The sequence below is a fragment of the Pelophylax lessonae genome (genome assembly GCF_965119305.1).
Source record: "Pelophylax lessonae genome assembly, chromosome: 8".
NCBI classification, from domain to species: domain Eukaryota; kingdom Metazoa; phylum Chordata; class Amphibia; order Anura; family Ranidae; genus Pelophylax; species Pelophylax lessonae.
Window position 1 is genome coordinate 10,131,499 of NC_138775.1, and position 21,008 is coordinate 10,152,506.

Genomic DNA, 21,008 nt, shown 5'->3' on the forward strand with positions numbered 1-21,008 from the left:
AGTAGGCCAAAGAAGGATATCTTTGATGCAGTTGACTGGATCATTTTGACACAGTTAGCCAGATGGGATCACTTTGACGCAGTTGGCCAGATGGGGATCACCTTGACGCAGTTGACCAGAGAGAGATCATACTGACACAGTTCGCCATAGAAAGATCATTCAATGCAGTGGGTCAGAGAGGGTTTGCTTTGCTACTGTTGGTCAGAAAGGGATCACTCTGACACAGTTGGCCAGAGAGGGCTCATTTTGACACATTTGGCCAGAGAGGGATCACTTTGACACAGTTGGCCAGAGAGGGCTCATTTTGACACATTTGGCCAGAGAGGGATCAATTTGACGCAGCTAGCCAGAGTGATCACATTGATGCAAACTGCCCAAGAAGGATCACTTTGACACAGCTGGCCAGAGGCTGATCATATTGTTGACCAGAGAGGGATATCCTTGATGCAGCTGTCCAGAGTGATCGCATTGACGCAGTTTGCCAAAAAAGGATCGCTTTGACACAGTTGGCCAAAGAGGGATCATTTAATGCAGTTGGCCAAAGAAGGATATCTTTTATGCAGTTGACTGAATTATTTTGACACAGGTTGGCCAGACGGGGGCTACTTGGTAGCAGTTGGCCAGATGGGGATCACTTTGGCGCAGTTGGCCAGATGGGGATCACTTTGGCGCAGTTGGCCAGATGGGGATCACTTTGGCGCAGTTGGTTAGATGGGGATCACTTTGACGCAGTTGACCAGAGAAGGATCACACTGACGCAGTTTGCCAGAGAAAGATCAATTAAAGCAGTGGGCCAGAGAGGGATTGCTGGCCAATCTGATTGTGTATTGCAATATATGCAAATAGAAAAATCTCAGTTTTTATGGAAAAGTTTCTAGAAATATGTAAGGGTGCAAAGCAGCGTGCAGAAGGGTTAATTCCCCATTTTCAGAGTAGTCATGGAGGGGATCCCGCACTGACAGTTTCCTCTCCTGTTTGGAGTCTGTTGATAAACTGGAGGTGATTTTATGAGAGAATTAACCAGCAGGCGGTCCTGTACTGTGAGGACACACTGTGCTGGTCTCCTGTGGTGCTAGCAAGACCAGATATGTGGAGCTACACAGAGAAAACCAGACTCAATCTAAGTGAAGCAATACAATTTATTAAGAACACAAATCACAGGTGACATAAACACCAATCCAGCAACCACTACATAACCCAAAGAACACACAGGGAAAATAAATAACTATGTACAGAAAGGAAGGAGAAAACAGGTAAACCAAGGAAAGGCGAGGGGTACAGGGAAAAAGCAAGAATGTGAGCCAGAATGGATGCAAGTTTCTGGGCACTGGGTACAGGTAGCAGGGTCAGGAGGTAGCAGGAGGCAGGTCAGGAAGGAGTAGTGGGTACAAAGGCAACAGGTAGCAGGAGGCATTTAGGAATGAGAGCCAGAATAGATGCAAGTTTCTGGGCACTGGTAGAGGTAGCAGGGTCAGGAGGTAGCAGGGGGCAGATCAGGAAGGAGTAGTGGGTACAAAGGTAACAGGTAGCAGGGGGCATTTAGGAATGAGAGCCAGAATGGATGCAAGGTACTGGGCACTGGGTACAGGTAGCAGGGTCAGGAGGTAGCAGGGGGCAGGTCAGGAAGGAGTAGTGGGTACAAAGGCAACAGGTAGCAGGAGACATGTAGGAATGTGAGCCAGAATGGATGCATGTTTCTGGGCACTGGGTACAGTTAGCAGGGTCAGGCGGTAGCAGGGGGCAATCAGGAAGCAGTAGTGGGTACAAAGGCAACAGGTAGCAGGAGGCATTTAGGAATGAGAGCCAGAATAGATGCAAGTTTCTGGGCACTGGTAGAGGTAGCAGGGTCAGGAGGTAGCAGGGGGCAGGTCAGGAAGGAGTAGTGGGTACAAAGGTAACAGGTAGCAGGGGGCATTTTGGAATGAGAGCCAGAATGGATGCAAGGTACTAAGCACTGGGTACAGGTAGTAGGGTCAGGCGGTAGCAGGGGGCAGCTCAGGAAGGAGTAGTGGGTACAAAGGCAACAGGTAGCAGGAGGTATTTAGGAATGAGAGCCAGAATGGATGCAAGGTACTGGGCACTGGGTACAGGTAGTAGGGTCAGGCGGTAGCAGGGGGCAGGTCAGGAAGGAGTAGTGGGTACAAAGGCAACAGGTAGCAGGAGGCATTTAGGAATGTGAGCCAGAATGGATGCAAGGTACTGGGCACTGGGTACAGGTAGCAGGGTCAGGCAGTAGCAGGGGGCAGGTCAGGAAGCAGTAGTGGGTACAAAGGTAACAGGTAGCAGGAGGCAGTTAGGAATGAGAGGCAGAATGGATATAAGTTTCTGGGCACTGGGTACAGTTAGCAGGGTCAGGCGGTAGTAGGGGGCAGGTCAGGAAGGAGTAGTGGGTACAAAGGTAACAGGTAGCAGGAGGCAGTTAGGAATGAGAGCCAGAATGGATGTAAGTTTCTGGGCACTGGGTACAGTTAGCAGGGTCAGGCGGTAGCAGGGGGCAGGTCAGGAAGGAGTAGTGGGTACAAAGGTAACAGGTAGCAGGAGGCAGTTAGGAATGAGAGGCAGAATGGATATAAGTTTCTGGGCACTGGGTACAGTTAGCAGGGTCAGGCGGTAGCAGGGGGCAGGTCAGGAAGGGGTAGTGGGTACAAAGGCAACAGGTAGCAGGGGGCATTTAGGAATGAGAGCCAGAATGGATGCAAGGTGCTGGGCACTGGGTACAGGTAGCAGGGTCAGGAGGTAGCAGGTGTGGGGACCAGAACAGAGGTAAGAGATTTCTTGTAGTTGTTGACCAGGTTTGCACACATCTCAGGAGGGATTTTGGTCCACTCTTCTTCAGGTGGTAGCAGGAGGCAGGTGAGTCCACTCTGCTTCAGGTAGTAGCAGGAGGCAGGTGAGAAACAGGGACAAATAAGGAACAGGTACTAAAGGCAACAGCTATAGGTAGGATCAGGGAAATACAGGTAAAGCACCAAGGAACTGCAAGGAAGAGCTAAATACTCTCTCAGTAGCCAGCATCAGGTAAAGACTAATTCCTGAGACCTGCTAACTGCTGTGAGATACCTATTGGTAGAAACTGGAAATGCCACCTTCAGGTCCGCAGACCACAGTGACACCAGCAAGTGTTCTGGATCCTAACATGCACCTTGCACTCACAGTAGAGCAGTGCAGGGACAGCATCTAATGGTTTCCACAAATGGCTCAGTACCAGCATTGCCATCAGAATCATCAGGATGTCGGTCTACGGAAGGGAGATACGACTTACCTCTGACCACTAGAAGTATTATTGTACACAATGAATTTTGCAATGAAGTGATGTCTTTTGCTTTTCTATAAAGAAAAGGGAACAAGATTGTTATCATATGCATTGGGTAAGTCACCAGATATGTAGATATTGGGCAAAGATCACCAGCTTAGCTTGCACATGCGTTTGCCCAATCAAGGCACATCTGTACCCAAATTCCTGTTCACAGGCTATGGGCTTTGAAAAGTGTTGTCACCCTCAGCCATAGAGGAGGGGGGGGGGGGATCACAGGAGTGCATGCATTACTATTGTGTGTATTTTTATCTGTCGCATGATGAGCCACATCGCACTGACAGCGTGTAATTTTCTCCGCAGCATCTGTCAAGCCGACACAGCGTGCAGCAGAGCACCAATCAGGTGAGAGGGGCGGCGAGTGACGGGGAGCGGAAAGGAGCCGGGAAGGAGGTCAGCAATTAAATCCTGGCAGGGCAGGAGGGAGGGGGGCCAGGGGGTCATTATTATTCCTGATCTCGTTCCTCTGATGGGCTCAGTCTCTGAGCTCCCGCGGCGCGGACACCGTGCAGACAGCGCGCACAAACCCGCTGACCTGACAAAGGGGAATGCTTATTAATAGATCTGCCCTATTTCCACCAGACTGAATGGGTTTAGGAAGGAGACGAAACGCGTAGAGCTAAACATCTCCACTATAACAAGGATAGGGGGGCGGGGGAGGGTACTATGAAAGTTTTATATTATTTATTAAATTAAATATTTAATTCAATTTAAAAAATATATATATATTTAAATCCTCCCCCCCCCCCCTTCAGTCTTGCACAGTTGTACCGGCTCCTCTCCTGGTACTGAAACGGCTTCCTCTGATTTCCCCGCACACTGTGAGCTTCTCACAATGTGCATTAGAGGATGCAGCAAGTCAGATAGAGCCCCGCCTCATTTCCTGGCCAGAGGACAGCCCTATCCCTGGCCCCGCCCCCTTTCATCCATTGGATGTCAGTTCTATCATGGAGGCTCAGCATCACATGTGGGCGTTACCAGGGCTTTTTCTCTCAGATAATAGGTGCAGGTACTCCAACCCTCCCAGTCACCCCTTGTCTCCGCCCCCCTGCCTACCTTCAAGCACCGTTCCACCCCCTGCCCACCTCCCAGTTCCGCCCCTTTTAGAGAATACAGAACCAAGTATCATTTTGTGGCGCTAAATAATTTGTATGGAATGTGGTAATGATAGCAGGAAATAGATCCCTTGCAGCCAGCAATAGTAGACCCCACCCCAGCAACAATAGATCCATCAAAGCAATATTACACCCCTCACACCAAATACCCCAACAGCAACAGTAGATCTCCCAAAAGCCAGAATCAATAGAACCTCCAGTAGCCAGCAACAGTAGACCTCACCCTAACAACAATCAACCTGCCCAAGCAATATTACACCCCCATACCAAATACCCCAACAGCAGCAATAGATCTCCCATAAGCTAGCATTAATAGAAATTCCAGTAGCCAGCAACAGTAGACCCCACCACAGTGACAATAGATCGACCCGAGCAATAATATACCCCCACAACATAATACCCCACTAGCAACAATAGATCTGACCAAGCAATATTACACCAGCACACAAAATACTCCAACAGCAACAATAGATATCCCAGAAGCAAGCATCAATAAAACTTCCAGCAGCTGGCAACAGTAGAACTCTCCCCCCCCCCCCAGCAAAAATAGATCCACTCAAGGAAGATTACACTCCCCCCACACCAAATACCCCAAAAGCAGCAATAGATCTTCCAGAAGCCAGCATCAATAGAACCTCCAGCAGCCAGCAGCAAACCCCCATCAACAATAGATCCGCCCAAGCAATATTGCAATCCCCACACAAAATGCCCCACTAGAAACAATAGATCTCTTAGTAGCCAGCATCAATAGAACCTCCAGCAGTCAGCAACAGTAGACCCCCCTAGCAACAATTGATCTGCCCAAGCAAATTTGACACCCCCCCACACCAAATACCTCAACAGCAACAATAGATCTCCCAGAAGCAAGCATCAATAGAACCTCCAGTAGCCAGCAACAGTAGACCCCACCGCAGCAACAATAGATCTGCCCAAGCAAAATTACACCAACCACAAAAATATTCCCCCACTAGCAACAATAGATTTCCCAGAAACCAGCATCAACAGAACCTCCAAAAGCGAGCAACAGAAGACCCCCAAGCAACAATAGATCTGCCCAAGCAATATTACACACAACAATATACTCCACCAGCAACAACAGATCTCCCATAATCTCTAACAGCCAGCAACAGTAGACACCTCCTTCAATAGAAGACCTCTCTCAGCAACCATTGACCCCCCAGCAACAGTAGATCCTCCACCAGAAGCTATAGACCCCCTGCAACAATAGATCTATCCAGTGACAATAGATCCCTCAACAGCCAGGATCAATAGACACTCCAGCATGCCCCTGCATCCCCTTGCAATTACATTCATTAATTGACAGTAAGAAAAGCAGTAAAATAGGTCCCCAGCTGCCAGCGACAGTAGGCCCCCCAGCAACAATAGATCCACCCAAGCAATATTACTCCACTAGCAACAATAGATCTCCTAGAAGCCAGCATCAATAGAACCTCCAGTAGCCAGCAACAGTAGACACCCCCAGCAACAATAGATCCACCTAAGCAAGATTACCCCCCCCCCACACACACACACACCAAATACCCCAACAGAAACCGTAGATCCCCCACCAACAATAGATCTGCCCAAGCAACATTACACCCCCACACCACATATCCCAACAGAAACAATGGATCTCCCAGAAGCCAGCATCAATTGAACCTCCAGGAGCCAGCAAAAGTAAACCCCATCCCAGCAACAATAGATCTGCCCAAGCAATATTACACCCCTACAATAATATACACTATTAACAACAACAGATCACCCAGAAGCCAACATCAATAGAACCTCCAGTAGCCAGCAACAGTAGACCCCACAGCAACAATAGATCCACCTAAGCAAGATGACACCCCCACACCAAATACCCAAACAGCAACAATAGGTCTCCCAGAAACCAGTAGACCCCACTCTAGCAACAATAGATACGCCCAAGCAATATTACACCTTCCATAACAATATACCCTATTAGCAACAATAGATCTCTCAGAACTGCTCCAGTAGACCCACTGCAGCTATAGATCTATCCAGTGACAATAGATCCCTCAGCAGCCAGGATCAATAGAATCTCCAGCATGCCCCAGCATCCCTCTTGCCATTACATACGTTTATTGACAGCAAGAAAAGCAGTAAAATAGATCCCCTACTGCCAGCAATAGTATACCCTGAGCAACAATAGATCCGCCCCAGCAATATTACAACAATATACTCCATGAGCAACAAAAGATCTCTCAGAAGCCAGCATCAATAGAACCTCCAGCAGCCAGCAACAGTAACCCCCCTCGGCAGCAGTAGATCCACCCAAGCAATATTACACCCCCACACCAAATACCCCAAAAGCAACAATAGATCTCCCAGAAGCCATCATCAATAGAACCTCCAGCAGCCAGCAACAGAACCCACCCCCAGCAACAATAGATCTTCCCAAGCAATATTACACACTAGCAGCAATAGATATCCCAGAAGCCAGCATCAATAGAACTTTCAGCAGCCAGCAACAGTAGACCCCCCAGCAACAATAGAGCCACCCAAGCAATATTACACCCCCCACAACACTATACCCCACCAGCAACAATAGATCCCCCCAAAGCACGTGTGAGCAAGCCCTTAGGGATTTGTTTGAAGCAGCTGACCTCTCCGCACCCAACTCCCCAGTAACCAAACCTCCCAGAGCTGCCAGCAAAGCAACATATAGGCGCAGTCAACTAAGGTGAAGCTCCCAGAATGCACTAAAATCTTCATTTTTGGAAGCAGCATTCAGCTACCTTACTATACACCGTCACATGTCTAATACTGGAGGACAGGTGCTCTTTATATAGAGAGGGTACAGTGGTATAAGAGGGCGCAGTGATATAAGAGGGCACAGTGGTATAAGGGGGTACAGTGGTATAAGAGGGTACAGTGGTATAAGAGGGCACAGTGGTATAAGAGGGTACAGTGGTATAAGAGGGTACAGTAGTATAAGAGGGTAGAGTGGTATAATAGGGTACAGTGGTATAAGAGGGCACAGTGGTATAAGAGGGCACAGTGGTATAAGAGGGCACAGTGGTATAAGAGGGTAGAGTGGTATAAGAGGGTAGAGTAGTATAAGAGGGCACAGTGGTATAAGAGGGCACAGTGGTATAAGAGGGTAGAGTGGTATAAGAGGGTACAGTGGTATAAGAGGGCACAGTGGTATAAGAGGGTACAGTAGTATAAGAGGGTAGAGTGGTATAAGAGGGTACAGTGGTATAAGAGGGCACAGTGGTATAAGAGGGTACAGTGGTATAAGAGGGCACAGTGGTATAAGAGGGCACAGTGGTATAAGAGGGTAGAGTGGTATAAGAGGGCACAGTGGTATAAGAGGGCACAGTGGTATAAGAGGGCACAGTGGTATAAGAGGGTAGAGTGGTATGAGAGGGCACAGTGGTATAAGAGGGTAGAGTGGTATAAGAGGGTAGAGTGGTATAAGAGGGTACAGTGGTATAAGAGGGCACAGTGGTATAAGAGGGTAGAGTGGTATAAGAGGGTAGAGTAGTATAAGAGGGCACAGTGGTATAAGAGGGTAGAGTGGTATAAGAGGGCACAGTGGTATAAGAGGGCACAGTGGTATAAGAGGGTAGAGTGGTATAAGAGGGCACAGTGGTATAAGAGGGTACAGTGGTATAAGAGGGCACAGTGGTATAAGAGGGTAGAGTGGTATAAGAGGGTAGAGTGGTATAAGAGGGCACAGTGGTATAAGAGGGTAGAGTGGTATAAGAGGGTAGAGTGGTATAAGAGGGCACAGTGGTATAAGAGGGTAGAGTGGTATAAGAGGGTAGAGTAGTATAAGAGGGCACAGTGGTATAAGAGGGTAGAGTGGTATAAGAGGGCACAGTGGTATAAGAGGGTAGAGTGGTATAAGAGGGCACAGTGGTATAAGAGGGTAGAGTGGTATAAGAGGGTAGAGTGGTATAAGAGGGCACAGTGGTATAAGAGGGCACAGTGGTATAAGAGGGTACAGTGGTATAAGAGGGCACAGTGGTATAAAGTAGTTGGGGGAAAATGGCAATGATACAGTGGAATGAATGCAGGGGGTGCAGTTATAGAGTACTGGGGGGGGAGGGGGTGACAGGGAAATTGCTGGGACGGTTGCTGACGGCTGACCTGCTTTTCCTTCACAGGCGGACACCCTGCGGCAGCGTCACAAGGAGCCTCGCGCTCCGGTGCCTCACCACCTGCTACTCAACTTGAAGAGCTTCACGCACAGCAACATCGGGGAGGATGTGGACCTGTTCTTCTCGCTATATGACATGAGAGAAGCCCGTCAGATCAGGTGACATACGCCTCCGCCACCACCCTCCCCGCCGCGTGTCGTCCATGTCATCCTCCAGCCGTGTCACCCGAACTGAACATTCTCTGTGTTCTCTTCCCCAGCGAGAGGTTTATGGTGAGACTGAACAAGAACGGCGGCCCGAGGAACCCCGATAAGCCAGAGCGACTCTCAGCGCTATTCACGGTACGTTCCTTCTGGGCATTATTCTTTTTATGTCAGGCTGACCCTAAAAAAAATCTATCTGTCCGCTAAAAGGGTAAAAGTGTAAAATGTGCAAAATTGTGTAGGAAAAACCCCATCCCTGTGAGGCTGCAACGTGCTACCCTTCTGAGTCTGGCATTATGTGATTCCATCAGCACACTGAGCCCTGAAGAAGGGAGGCCTTCAGAACCTTCTAAAACGCGTTGGTTTGTTGTATGGAATTTTTTATAATAAAATTAACATATTTGAGCTCTTAGCCCTTGGGTATGGAGCTCCTTCTCTTCAATTTAGCCATGGATTTTACTGAAAGCGCCCCCTAGAGGCCTTATTGAGCCCTGTGAAGAGAGTCCTTTGGAACCCCAGAAACAGATTGGTTTGTTTTTTGTTTTTCAGATTTTTTTTAAGTTGAATATATTTGGAGTCTCAACCCTTGGATTATATCTTTGGATTTTCCTTGGATTATATCCTTGGATTTTCCTTGGATTTTCCTAAAAACGTCCCCAAATTTCTCTATTGAGCCCAATGAAGGAAGCCCTTCAAAACCCCTGAAACATGTTGGCTTGTTTTTCAGTTTGTTTTTTTGATGGAATAAACATATTTGGACTCTCAGCCCTAGATATGATGCTCATTATTTCAAATATATTACTGGATTTTACTGAAAGCCCCCCCCCCTAGAGCTCCCCGTTGAGCCCAATGAAATAAGCCCTTCAAAAACCCAGAAACATGTTGATCCATCCCTGTGAGGCTGCAATGTGTTACCCCTCTAGGTCTGGAATTATGTTATTCCATCAGCACACTTAGCTCTGAAGAAGGGAGGCCTTCAGAACCTTCCGAAACGCGTTGGTTTGTTGTAAAGAATTTTTAATGATGAAATAATCATATTTGGACTCTCAGCCCTAGGTATGGTTCTCCTTATCACCAGTATATCCTTGGATTTTACTAAAAGCCCCCCTAGAGGTCCCTTATTAAGCCCAATAGCTTCTCTCAGCAGAGAAAAATATTCCATCCTGGCTCCCAACCAATCGGATTACCCCCCCCCCCCCCCCCGATCAACAGTCTGAATTGCCATGTTCCCATATGATTCAAGGACTGATCCAAATATCCTTTCTAGGCGGACTCTGATCACAGCTAAGGGGGCCCCCAGTTGCCTCTACTGGTTTTACCTCCATACATTCACTTTCTTGAATTAAGAATCTGCCGTTTCCCATCCACCAGTTCATATAACCTGTAAGTGACTCTGGTGTGTTTTTTTTTTCGGCAGGACCTCAGCAGCAGAGATGTAAAGCGAGACCTCCACCTTGTCGTCCATGTCATCAGGATAGGTAGGTGACATTAATTTTCTGATTTTCTATTCAGGGATGTCATTGTGTGATTATTGGCTCAAGGATCTGTGCAGGTCACAGTGAGGCTCGCCTGGCGTTATCACATTATCACTTATATCTGCAGTTCATTCTCCGCTTATTTTTTTAGGCCGTATGCTGTTAAATGACTCCCGGAAAGGCCCCTCGCACATCCATTACCGGCGGCCCTATGGCTGTGCGGTTCTGAGCCTCGGGGAGGTGCTGCCGGCACTGTGCGAGCATCGAGATGAGAAGGATTTTGTCCTGAAGGTTTACACGTGAGTACAAGTCAGGAAATCTGATATTAGGTCCTCCAATGTCTGTACAAAACTGATCAATCACCTGTCCATGCAAAACTGATCAATCACCTGTCCATGCAAAACTGATCAATCAACTGTCCATGCAAAACTGATCGATCACCTGTCCATGCAAAAATGATCGATCACATGTCCATGCAAAACTGATCAATCAACTGCCCATGTAAAACTGATCAATCAACTGCCCATGTAAAACTGATCAATCAACTGCCCATGTAAAACTGATCAATCAACTGTCCATGTAAAATTGATCAATCACCTGTCCATGCAAAACTGATCGATCACCTGTCCATGCAAAACTGATCAATCACCTGTCCATGCAAAACTGATCAATCAACTATACATGCAAAACTGATCAATCACCTTTCCATGCAAACCTGATCAATCAACTATACATGCAAAACTGATCAATCACCTGTCCATGCAAAACTAATCAATCACCTGTCCATGTAAAACTGATCAATCACCTGTCCATGCAAAACTGATCGATCACCTGTCCATGCAAAACTAATCAATCACCTGTCCATGTAAAACTGATCAATCACCTGTCCATGCAAAACTGATCAATCAACTATACATGCAAAACTGATCAATCACCTGTCCATGTAAAACTGATCAATCACCTGTCCATGCAAAACTAATCAATCACCTGTCCATGTAAAACTGATCAATCACCTGTCCATGCAAAACTGATCAATCAACTATACATGCAAAACTGATCAATCACTCAAGAGTAGAGATGGGCTATGGGAAATGTGGTGCCAAGGTTCGCCATCACTGGGGTAGGGGGTGTTGGTGTTCTCACGTACCCAGTGGGACATTTCTCAGTCTGTGCAGCTGCGGATTGGGAAATGTCTCAGTGTCTGTGATTAGCGGTGGGCAGTGTCGGCTTCCTGGCGGGATCAGGCACGTGGGAACTCGAACACGCCCGAGCCCATCTCTGCTCAGGAGGACTTTGGCTGCCCTGGGTTCAGAGGAAGTGGGTTGAAAGATATAGGCTGTCCTTCAACCCAAAAGACTGAGGACATCTTGTGGCAGAAAACAAGTACTGCAGGTGACAGCCACAGATTAAAGGTTATTTAATCTATTATTAGGCTGTACATTTTTTTTTTGTATTTTTATTTTTTGCCTGCTTTAACAAAATCCAGTCATATTTTATTTCACATACTAAAATGCAAACTAGAAATAAAATAAGACAATTAATTATTTGGGTAAGGGCACCCGGGGGAGCACTTTATCCTACTTTCAGTGAGTTACAGAACAATCAGTGCTTTAGATCGAACGATATACTGATGTTCATCTTATATAAATGCCACTGAGGATTTGTATCTTTCTTGTTTATTTCAGATGTAACAATGAGAATGACTGGTACCAGGTCCACGAGAATATAATCCGTAAAACCAGCACCAAATACTCCACGCCGAGCTCCAACTATGGTAAGGCAAATCCTTCCACCCAAAGATAGGACCGGCGGTGGGACAAAGGTTTTTACCACCCAAGGCAAAAATGTCAAGGTGCCCCCTATCGCCCCTTCCTGTCCTTTTGCCCCCCCCCCCTGCTGATTGGCTCAAGGTGGTCACCTCTTCTGCCTACCCCTCCGCCTGGCCCTAGATAGGACACTCAGCATTGGGGTTCCTCTCTCAATATCACGGTCCACCCAGGAGATTTTCACATACATGTACCTCTCTAAAAAACCTGTTCACAACCAAAACCCAGATGGGGGTGAGAGAGATAAGAATCCTGCCATTGCTGCCTCCTTCAGAAATGCTGGTTTCCTGACTGTCGTATCGATCCAATGGCATTGGTACTTTTGGAGTCACTGAGCTATATTAGGATTTTTGGCTGCATGCTTCTTCTGGATCATTGGCTTAAAATTTCGAAGCCAGAAACAGCCAGGGCAAGTAGCATTTTCAAAGTGAGGTCAGCATCGACAGCATGTTTTTTACCTCGGAAGATTGTTGATGCAAAATACCTGTGTTAAAAGCTTCAGGTGGAAGCTGCCACGGACACCAGTATAGTCTCTATGCATAAAAACTGTCAGCTTCCATCTGAGACTTTTCACACAGGTGTTTAGCTTTATGACAGTGTGTGCTGTTCTTTGTGTAGCGCCCTCCTAGGTAGGTGCTAGGATAAAAGCATTGTTTTGCTCCATCTGCTTATCAGGGGAGCCTGATCTGTTAGTTCTGCCTGTTGCATGTGTCCAGGTGTGAGTCACTTGGTCTGAGGGAGTGTCCCCACTGTATCCAATGGGCCAATAGGGGGGCCTGTTGGACAGTGGAGGAAACCCAGCCAGTGACACGGGGTTTTGTGGCAGTCCCAGTGGGAGGGAACCACCGAAGTGCATCCTGGGATTGACCATAAAATCTGGGGGAACATGTGACAGGGCGTGTTTGGCGGGAAGCAGAGTCCCAGGAGGAGGATGATGGCTGTCTCTCCTCCTGCAGTCTGAGGAAGGTGGTCACAGGCAGTCAGCCTGGTGAGCCAGGTGTGGAGGTGAGCCTTGTGGGTCCTGGAAAGCTGAAGGGGGAGCTGCAGGTAGAGTCACTTGGGAAAAACAGTGTCCGTGAGTACCAGGGGACTTGCCAAGGGGTCTGCCCAGGAAGGGGGACCACTCCAGAAGACAGAAGGTCAGCTCACACAGTTAGCAAGAGTAAAGGGGGTGCCAAGTAGAACCCTGAAGAGTAAGAGTAAAGGGGGTGCCAAGTGGGGCCCTGAAGAGTAATTGACTACATAGTTCGCTTATCAAATTCTTCACTTCAGTGGCAAGGTGAAGCAGCGGCCTTGCCGCACTCAACTTACCTAGAAGTCCTCCAGTTATGCATAGTTCATCAAGTTGGAGTATCCCACTCATCCCTTCCCCCATCCTAAGTTCTAAAATAAAAACAACAAAAAAACAAATCCCCTGGACTGTTTCCTGACTGAGCCAAACACTTAAAGTACTAAGAATTCTTAAGTTGTTGCTATGGGTAACCCAGGGGAATCCGCCTCAAGCAGCTCTCAAGAGAGTAGTGCTACATTTGTCACAGTTTTTCTGATCAGGATTTCCCTTCCCTACAGGGCTCATCGTGTCTCTACAACTCCTGCGGGGAGACATGGAGCAGATCAGAAGAGAAAACCAAATTCTGTTTAACAGAGGCGCAGCCGTCACCCGCAAGCTTGGCTTTCCTGACGTCATCATGCCAGGTAGGGGGCGCCAGCGTCAGTGAAACTGTACATTTACCTTTCTGACCTCTCTAATGGAAAAACGTTAAACATTTTTATTACAAAGTAAAAACTTTTTATTTTTTCCCAAGAGAAGGCTTTAACTGACATTAGGTGGAGATCAGGACACTTCTCTGATCTGAAGATGTAGGAATGAGTGTGTATACATTGTAATAAGAATATTGTTACAATGTATTTTATCAGCGAGGTTTCATATATATAGAAGCCACCGTATGAGCTCCAGCAGCACAAAGCAGGATTTGGATGTGAAAGTGTGGAGGAAGACTTGGATGTACAATGTATGTCCAAGGTCTGGCAACAGTAGCAAAGACAGGTATGGGCCCTCTAGAAGTTGTGGATCCTAGGCAGCTTCTGGAATGACCCAAATGGGGACCAACTACTGGTCAGGCCAACCCTTGACCAACATATCCTTGACCAACACTGTGTGAGGTCCAGTAACAAAAAGCGGGACTTGGATGTCAAAGTGTGGAGGAAGACTTGGACGTACAATGTATGTCCAAGGACTAGCAACAGTAGCAAAGACAGGTAAGGACCCCTGGGAAGCTGTGGACCCTAGGCAGCTGCCGGAATGACCCAAATGGGGACCAACTACTGGTTAGGCCAACCCTTGACCAACATTTCCTTGACCAACACTGTCTGAGGTCCAGTAGCAAAAAGCAGGACTTGGATGTCAAAGTGTGGAGGAAGACTTGGACGTACAATGTATATCCAAGGCCTAGCAACAGTAGCAAAGACAGGTATGGGCCCTCTCGAAGTTGTGGATCCTAGGCAGCTGCTGGAATGGCCCAAATGGGGACCAAATACTGGTCAGGCTACCTCTTGACCAACATATCCTTGACCAATACTGTCTGAGGTCCAGTAACAAAAAGCGGGACTTTGATGTCAAAGTGTGGAGGAAGACTTGGACGTACAATGTATGTCCAAGGTCTAGCAACAGTAGCAAAGACAAGTAAGGGCCCCTGGGAAGCTGTGGACCCTAGGCAGCTGCCGGAATGACCCAAATGGGGACCAACTACTGGTTAGGCCAACCCTTTACCAACATTTCCTTGACCAACACTGTCTGAGGTCCAGTAACAAAAAGCGGAACTTGGATGTCAAAGTGTGGCTGTAAAGGGGGAGGAAGACCTGGACATACAAGATATGCCCAAGGTCTAGCAACAGTTGCAAAAAGCAGGCATGAGCCCTCTAGAAGTCTTGGATCATGGGCAGCTGCTTAAATCTCTCAAATAGTGAACTACTTACCATCTCAGGTCAATCCTTGACCCTTATATATATAGGAGCCAATGTCTGAGATCCAGCAGCACAAAGCAGGACTTGGATGTCAAAGTGTGGCGCAAGGTGGTAGTAAGACCTGGATGTACAAAATACGTCAAAGGTCTAGCAACAGTGGTGTAGGCAGGCAGGGGCCCTCTAGAAGTCATGGACCCTGGGCAGCTATCTGAATCACCCAAATGGTGACCCAATACTGGTTGGACCAATCCTTGACCCATATATGTAGGAGCCACTGTCTGAACTCTGGCATCACAAAGTGGCTCTTGGATGTCAGAGTATGGCCACAAAGAGGAAAAAAGACCTGGATGTACAAGGTATGTCTAAGGTCTAGCAACAGTGATATAGGCAGACATGGTCCTTCTAAAAGCTGTGGGTGCTGGGCAGCTGCGCAAAGTAAGGGGACCCACTACTGCTTGGGACAATCCTTGAGCCATACAAGATATGTCCAAGGTCAAACAACAGCAGCACAGGCAGGCATGGGTCCTCTAGAAGCAGTGGACCCTGACCAGCTGCCGGAATCATCCAAATAGGGACCCAATACTGTTTATGCCACTCTTTGACCTATTTTTTTACAGGAGCTGCTGTCTGAGGTCCAGTAGTACAATGTGGGGCTTGGATGTCAAAGTGTGGTGCAAGGGGGCAATAGGACCTGGTCATACACGGTATGTCCACGATCTAGCAACAGTGGCATAGGCAGACGTGGGCCACCTGGAAAGGCCCTCTGGAAGTCATGGACCCTAGACAGCTACTCAAAACACCCAAATGGTGACCCACTACTGCTCAGGCCAATCCTTGACCCTTATATACAGGAGCCACTGTCTAATCTCTGGCATCACAAAGCAGGATTTGAATGTCAAAATGTGATAACTAGGAAGGGAAGAAGACCTGGATGTACAATGTATGTCCAGGGTCTAGCAACAGTGGCACAGGCAGGCATGGGTCTTCTAGAAGTCATGAACCCTGGGCAGCTGCCAGAATCACCCAAATGGGGACCCACTACTGCTCAGGCCAATCCATGATCCTTATAGAGGAGGAAATGTCTAAGGTCCAGTAGTACAAAGCAGAACTTGGATGTCAAATTGTGGCACAAGGATGGAGAAAGACCTGGACATACAAGGTCTGACCAAGGTCTAGCAAAAGTGGCCCAGGCAGGTGCGGGCCTTCTAGAAGTCATAGATCCTGGGCAGCTAACAGAATCACCCAAATGGGGACTCACTACTGCTCAGGCCAATCCATGATCCTTATAGAGGAGCGAATGTCTAAGGTCCAGCAGTAGAAAGCGGGGCTTGGATGTCAAATTGTGACACAAGGATGGAGTAAGACCTGGACATTCAATGTCTGTCCAAGGTCGAGTAACAGTGGCACAGGCAGGCATTGGTCTTCTAGAAGTCATGAACCCTGGGCAGCTAACAGAATCACCCAAATGGGGACTCACTACTGCTCAGGCCAATCCATGATTCTTATAGAGGAGCGAATGTCTAAGGTCCAGCAGTAGAAAGCTGGACTTGGATGTCAAATTGTGGCACGAGAATGAAGTAAGACCTGGACATTCAAGGGCTGTCCAAGGTCTAGCAAAAGTGGCCCAGGCAGGTGCGGGCCTTCTAGAAGTCATAGATCCTGGGCAGCTACCAGAATCACTCAAATGGGGACTCACTACTGCTCAGGCCAATCCATGATCCTTATAGAGGAGCAAATGTCTAAGGTCCAGCAGTACAAAGCAGGACTTGGATGTCAAATTGTGGCACAAGGATGGAGTAAGACCTGGAGGTCTGTCCAAGGTCTGGCCCAGGCAGGTTTGGGCCTTCTAGAAGTCATAGATCCTGGGCAGCTACCAGAATCACTCAAATGGGGGACTCCAGCAGTACAAAGCGGGGCTTGGATGTCAAATTGTGGCACAAGGATAAAGTAAGACCTGGAAATTCAAGGTATGTCCAAGGTCTAGCAACAGTGACCCAGGCAGGTGTGGGCCTTCTAGAAGTCATAGACCCTGGGCAGCTACCAGAATCACCCAAATGGGGACCCCCTTCTGCTCAGGCCAATCCTTAAACCAATATATATATATATATATATGAGACACTGTCTAAGCTCCCGCAGCACAAAGCAGGACTTTCAAATGTCAAAGTCTGGCCGGAAGGAGAAATAAAGACCTGGACGTACAAGGTATGCCCAAAGTCTAGCAACAGTGGCACAGGCAGGCATGGGTCTTCTAGAAGCCATGAACCCTGAGCACCTATATGGGAACCTACCACTGTTCAAGCCAGTCCTTAAACCATTATTGCTGGAATAGTAGTTTTTCAGCTGCGGGAAAACAAGATTTTATTTAGAATTGCCTTTTTATTGTAGGAGTTCTGTGATGTAAAGAGCTGATATAATAATGCTTTTCTCCAGTCTGTAGTCGTTGCACCAACCATAGGACATTTTTTCATACACTTCGCTGACCTGGATCTGAACAATGCACCAATTCCGTGTCCCAAATCCATTTTTTTTCTCTTTCTTGCCCTTCTTTCTTCCTCATCATTACCTTCTCATTTCAAATGTTTCATCCCCCTTGGTTCCCATTAAATTCCACAAAACCCTTATGCCTCAGAGATACTGATTACTGAGTGTAAGTGCCGTCCATCTTTAATTGCTTGGCAAAACTCACTGATATGCTATCTGCAGAGGGAGCTGTGTGAAATCTGACATGACTGCTGATTGGACCCACAATGTCACCCAAGGGTTGTGTGAGAGTTTTCATCCATGCATGAGTGCTTGATGATGCTGCAAGGTGGCACTGCTCCTCGAAGCTGCAATGTTCTGCAGATGCAATGCCAGGCTGATGGATGATGCTCTGCTTTGGCCGCAATGCTCTGCACAGGCCTGGCTTATGTCACATGTTAATGTTTTGCTTTCCTTGCAGGGGACATCCGCAACGATCTCTATGTGACGCTGGAGAAGGGCGAGTTTGAGAGAGGAGGGAAAAGCGTACAGAAAAACATTGAAGTCACTATGCACGTTCTGTATGCAGATGGCGAGAACCTGAGGGTGAGATCGCACCGCCACATTGTTCATGCTTGCTGCTGAGTCTATCATGTAAAGTACAATGTAAAGTAGTGAGTGTACAGCTTGTATAAGGCCTCTGACACACGATACTCCTGTTTGAGCATCTCCTTTTTCAGCCTCAAATTTGTCTCATTGTAATGCGTGCATTTTAGCGCATATGCGTTTGCGCAAATCTGCGTCTTTTCACGCAAATGTATTCTCACGTTTTTGTAAAATATGCATATTAGCATTTTTCAGATCAACAGTATGTTCGTGTGCGTTCATTTGTGCGTATTTGCGCGCATTAGGCGTAAATTACTGTCCAAAAATGCAGATTTTTCTATTTTGTTCTTACTGAAGAATACACGGCACTCATTTACGCACCTGTGTGCATAGGCACATTACAATGAATGGGCTGTATTTTAGCTCAGAAAAAAAAAAGCTGTACTGAGCTTTTTTAAGCTGCAGTGTGCAAGAGGCCTTACAGTGTAAATTTGCTGTCCCCTCAAAATAACTCAACACACAGCCATTAATGTCTAAACCACTGGCAACAAAAGTCAGTACACCCCTAAGTGAAAATATCCAAATTGGACCCAAAGTGTCAATATTTTGTGTGGCCACCCTTATTTTCCAGCACTGCCTTAACCCTCTTGGGCATGGAGTTCATCAGAGCTTCACAGGTTGCCACTGGAGTCCTCTTCCACTCCTCCATGATGACATCACAGAGCTGGTGGATGTTAGAGACCTTGCGCTCCTCCGCCTTCTGTTTGAGGATTCCCCACAGATGCTCAATAGGGTTTAGGTCTGGAGACATGCTTGGCAAGTCCATCACCTTTACCCTCAGCTTCTTTAGCAAGGCAGTGGTCGTCTTGGAGGTGTGTTTGGGGTCATTATCATGTTGGAATACTGCCCTGCGGCCCAGTCTCTGAAGGGAGGGGATCATGCTCTGCTTCAGTATGTCACAGTACATGTTGGCATTCATGGTTCCCTCAATGAACTGTAGCTCCACAGTGCCGGCAGCACTCGTGCAGCCCCAGACCATGACACTCCCTCCACCATGCTTGACTGTAGGCAAGACACACTTGTCTTTGTACTCCTCACCTGGTTGCCCCCACACACGCCTGACACCATCTGAACCAAATAAGTTTATCTTGGTCTCATCAGAGCACAGGAGATGGTTCCAGTAATCCATGTCCTTAGTCTGCTTGTCTTCAGCAAACTGTTTGCGGGATTTCTTGTGCATCATCTTTAGAAGAAGCTTCCTTCTGGGATGACAGCCATGCAGACCAGTTTGATGCAGTGTGCGGCGTATGGTCTGAGCCCTGTCAGGCTGACCCCCCACCCCTTTAACATCTGCAGCAATGCTGGCAGCACTCATACGTCTATTTCCCAAAGACAACCTCTGGATATGACGCTGAGCACATGCACTCAACTTCTTTGGTCAACCATGGCGAGGCCTGTTCTGAGTGGAACCTGTCCTGTTAAACCGCTGTATGATCTTGGCCACCGTGCTGCAGCTCAGTTTCAGGGTCTTGGCAATCTTCTTATAGCCTAGGCCATCTTTATGTAGGGCAGCAGTTCTTTTTTTCAGATCCTCAGAGAGTTCTTTGCCATGAGGTGCCATGCTGAACTTGCAGTGACCAGTATGAGAGAGTGAGAGCGATAACACCAAATTTAACACACCTGCTCCCCATTTACACCTGAGACCTAACGAGTCACATGACACCGGGGAGGGAAAATGGCTAATTGGGCCCAATTTGGACATTGTCACTTAGGGGTGTACTCACTTTTGTTGCCAGCGGTTTAGATATTAATGGCTGTGTGTTGAGTTATTTTGAGGGGACAGTAAATTTACACTGTTATACAAGCTGTACACTCACTACTTTACATTGTAGCAAAGTGTAATTTCTTCAGTGTTGTCACATGAAAAGATAGAATAAAATATTTACAAAAATGTGAGGGTGTACTTACTTTTGTGAAAAACTGTTAGAATGTGTTATTGATGAAACCTTTACCGTCTGTGTCTTCAGGACTGCGTCAGTCTGGGCACCGGGGAGCCGCCGAGGTCGCAGTATCATTCTTTCGTCCTCTACCACAACAACGGCCCGCGGTGGGGGGAGCTGATCAAACTGCCTATTCCTATCGATCGGTTCCGGGGCTCCCATCTACGCTTCGAGTTCAGGCACTGCTCCAGTATGTACAGGCGCAATATGAGGCTGCCATGGCGTCAAATCATGTGATTCCCCCCCTTTGTTATGCCTGTCATGTGACGTAACGTGATTGTATCAGCATTGTGCTACGTGTCCCATATGCCGCAGCTTTCTGTCATGTGGCTTCTGTTGGCATGTCTCATTGTCATGTGACGCCTGTTGGTGCCGCTTCCTGCTGTTCGCCACCTTAGCTGCACTTTCTACCACCCCTTCCACCGTCTTCCACCGTCACCCTTCTCTTGTGTTGCAGCAAAAGATAAAGGTGAGAAGAAGCTCTTTGGGTTCTCCTTCACTCCTCTGATGAGAGATGACGGGACGACGTTGTCAGACAATATCCATGAACTCTACGTCTACAAGGTATGGCCTCCTTATGTGTAGAGGTGGTGTCTCTCTCTCTCTCTCTCTCTCTCTCTCTCTCTCTCTCTCTCTCTCTCTCCTGGCAGACTGTGACTCTCTCTTGCCCTTTCCAGTGTGACGAGAACAGCACCTTCAACAACCACGCTCTGTACCTGGGCCTCCCATGCTGCAAGGATGACACCAGCGGCTGCCCCAACATCCCTTCCAGCCTCATCTTCCAGCGCAGCCCCAAAGAGACCTTCTCTGTCTACACCCAGCTGTCCTCCACCAAGCTCACCCAGAATGGTATTATGCCCTCCATGTCACCTATACCAATCCCTACACAATATACAGAATGTTACCGTATCTGCAC

The 21,008-nt window shown here is 47.6% G+C and overlaps 1 protein-coding gene across 2 annotated transcripts in view; it reads left to right on the forward strand.

Moving 5' to 3' along the window:
• The window catches only part of DOCK3 (dedicator of cytokinesis 3), a 276,655-nt gene that overhangs the window by 160,124 nt on the left and 95,523 nt on the right, over nucleotides 1-21,008 (forward strand). For both annotated transcript variants that reach the window (XM_082265832.1, XM_082265833.1), the window contains exons 8-18: nucleotides 3,617-3,658; nucleotides 8,565-8,716; nucleotides 8,818-8,899; nucleotides 10,179-10,239; nucleotides 10,388-10,535; nucleotides 11,922-12,010; nucleotides 13,632-13,757; nucleotides 17,968-18,092; nucleotides 20,120-20,282; nucleotides 20,550-20,656; nucleotides 20,770-20,941. In XM_082265832.1, coding sequence (XP_082121958.1) covers nucleotides 3,617-3,658; nucleotides 8,565-8,716; nucleotides 8,818-8,899; nucleotides 10,179-10,239; nucleotides 10,388-10,535; nucleotides 11,922-12,010; nucleotides 13,632-13,757; nucleotides 17,968-18,092; nucleotides 20,120-20,282; nucleotides 20,550-20,656; nucleotides 20,770-20,941 — 1,267 coding nt within the window. The remainder of the gene's footprint in view (nucleotides 1-3,616; nucleotides 3,659-8,564; nucleotides 8,717-8,817; nucleotides 8,900-10,178; nucleotides 10,240-10,387; nucleotides 10,536-11,921; nucleotides 12,011-13,631; nucleotides 13,758-17,967; nucleotides 18,093-20,119; nucleotides 20,283-20,549; nucleotides 20,657-20,769; nucleotides 20,942-21,008) is intronic.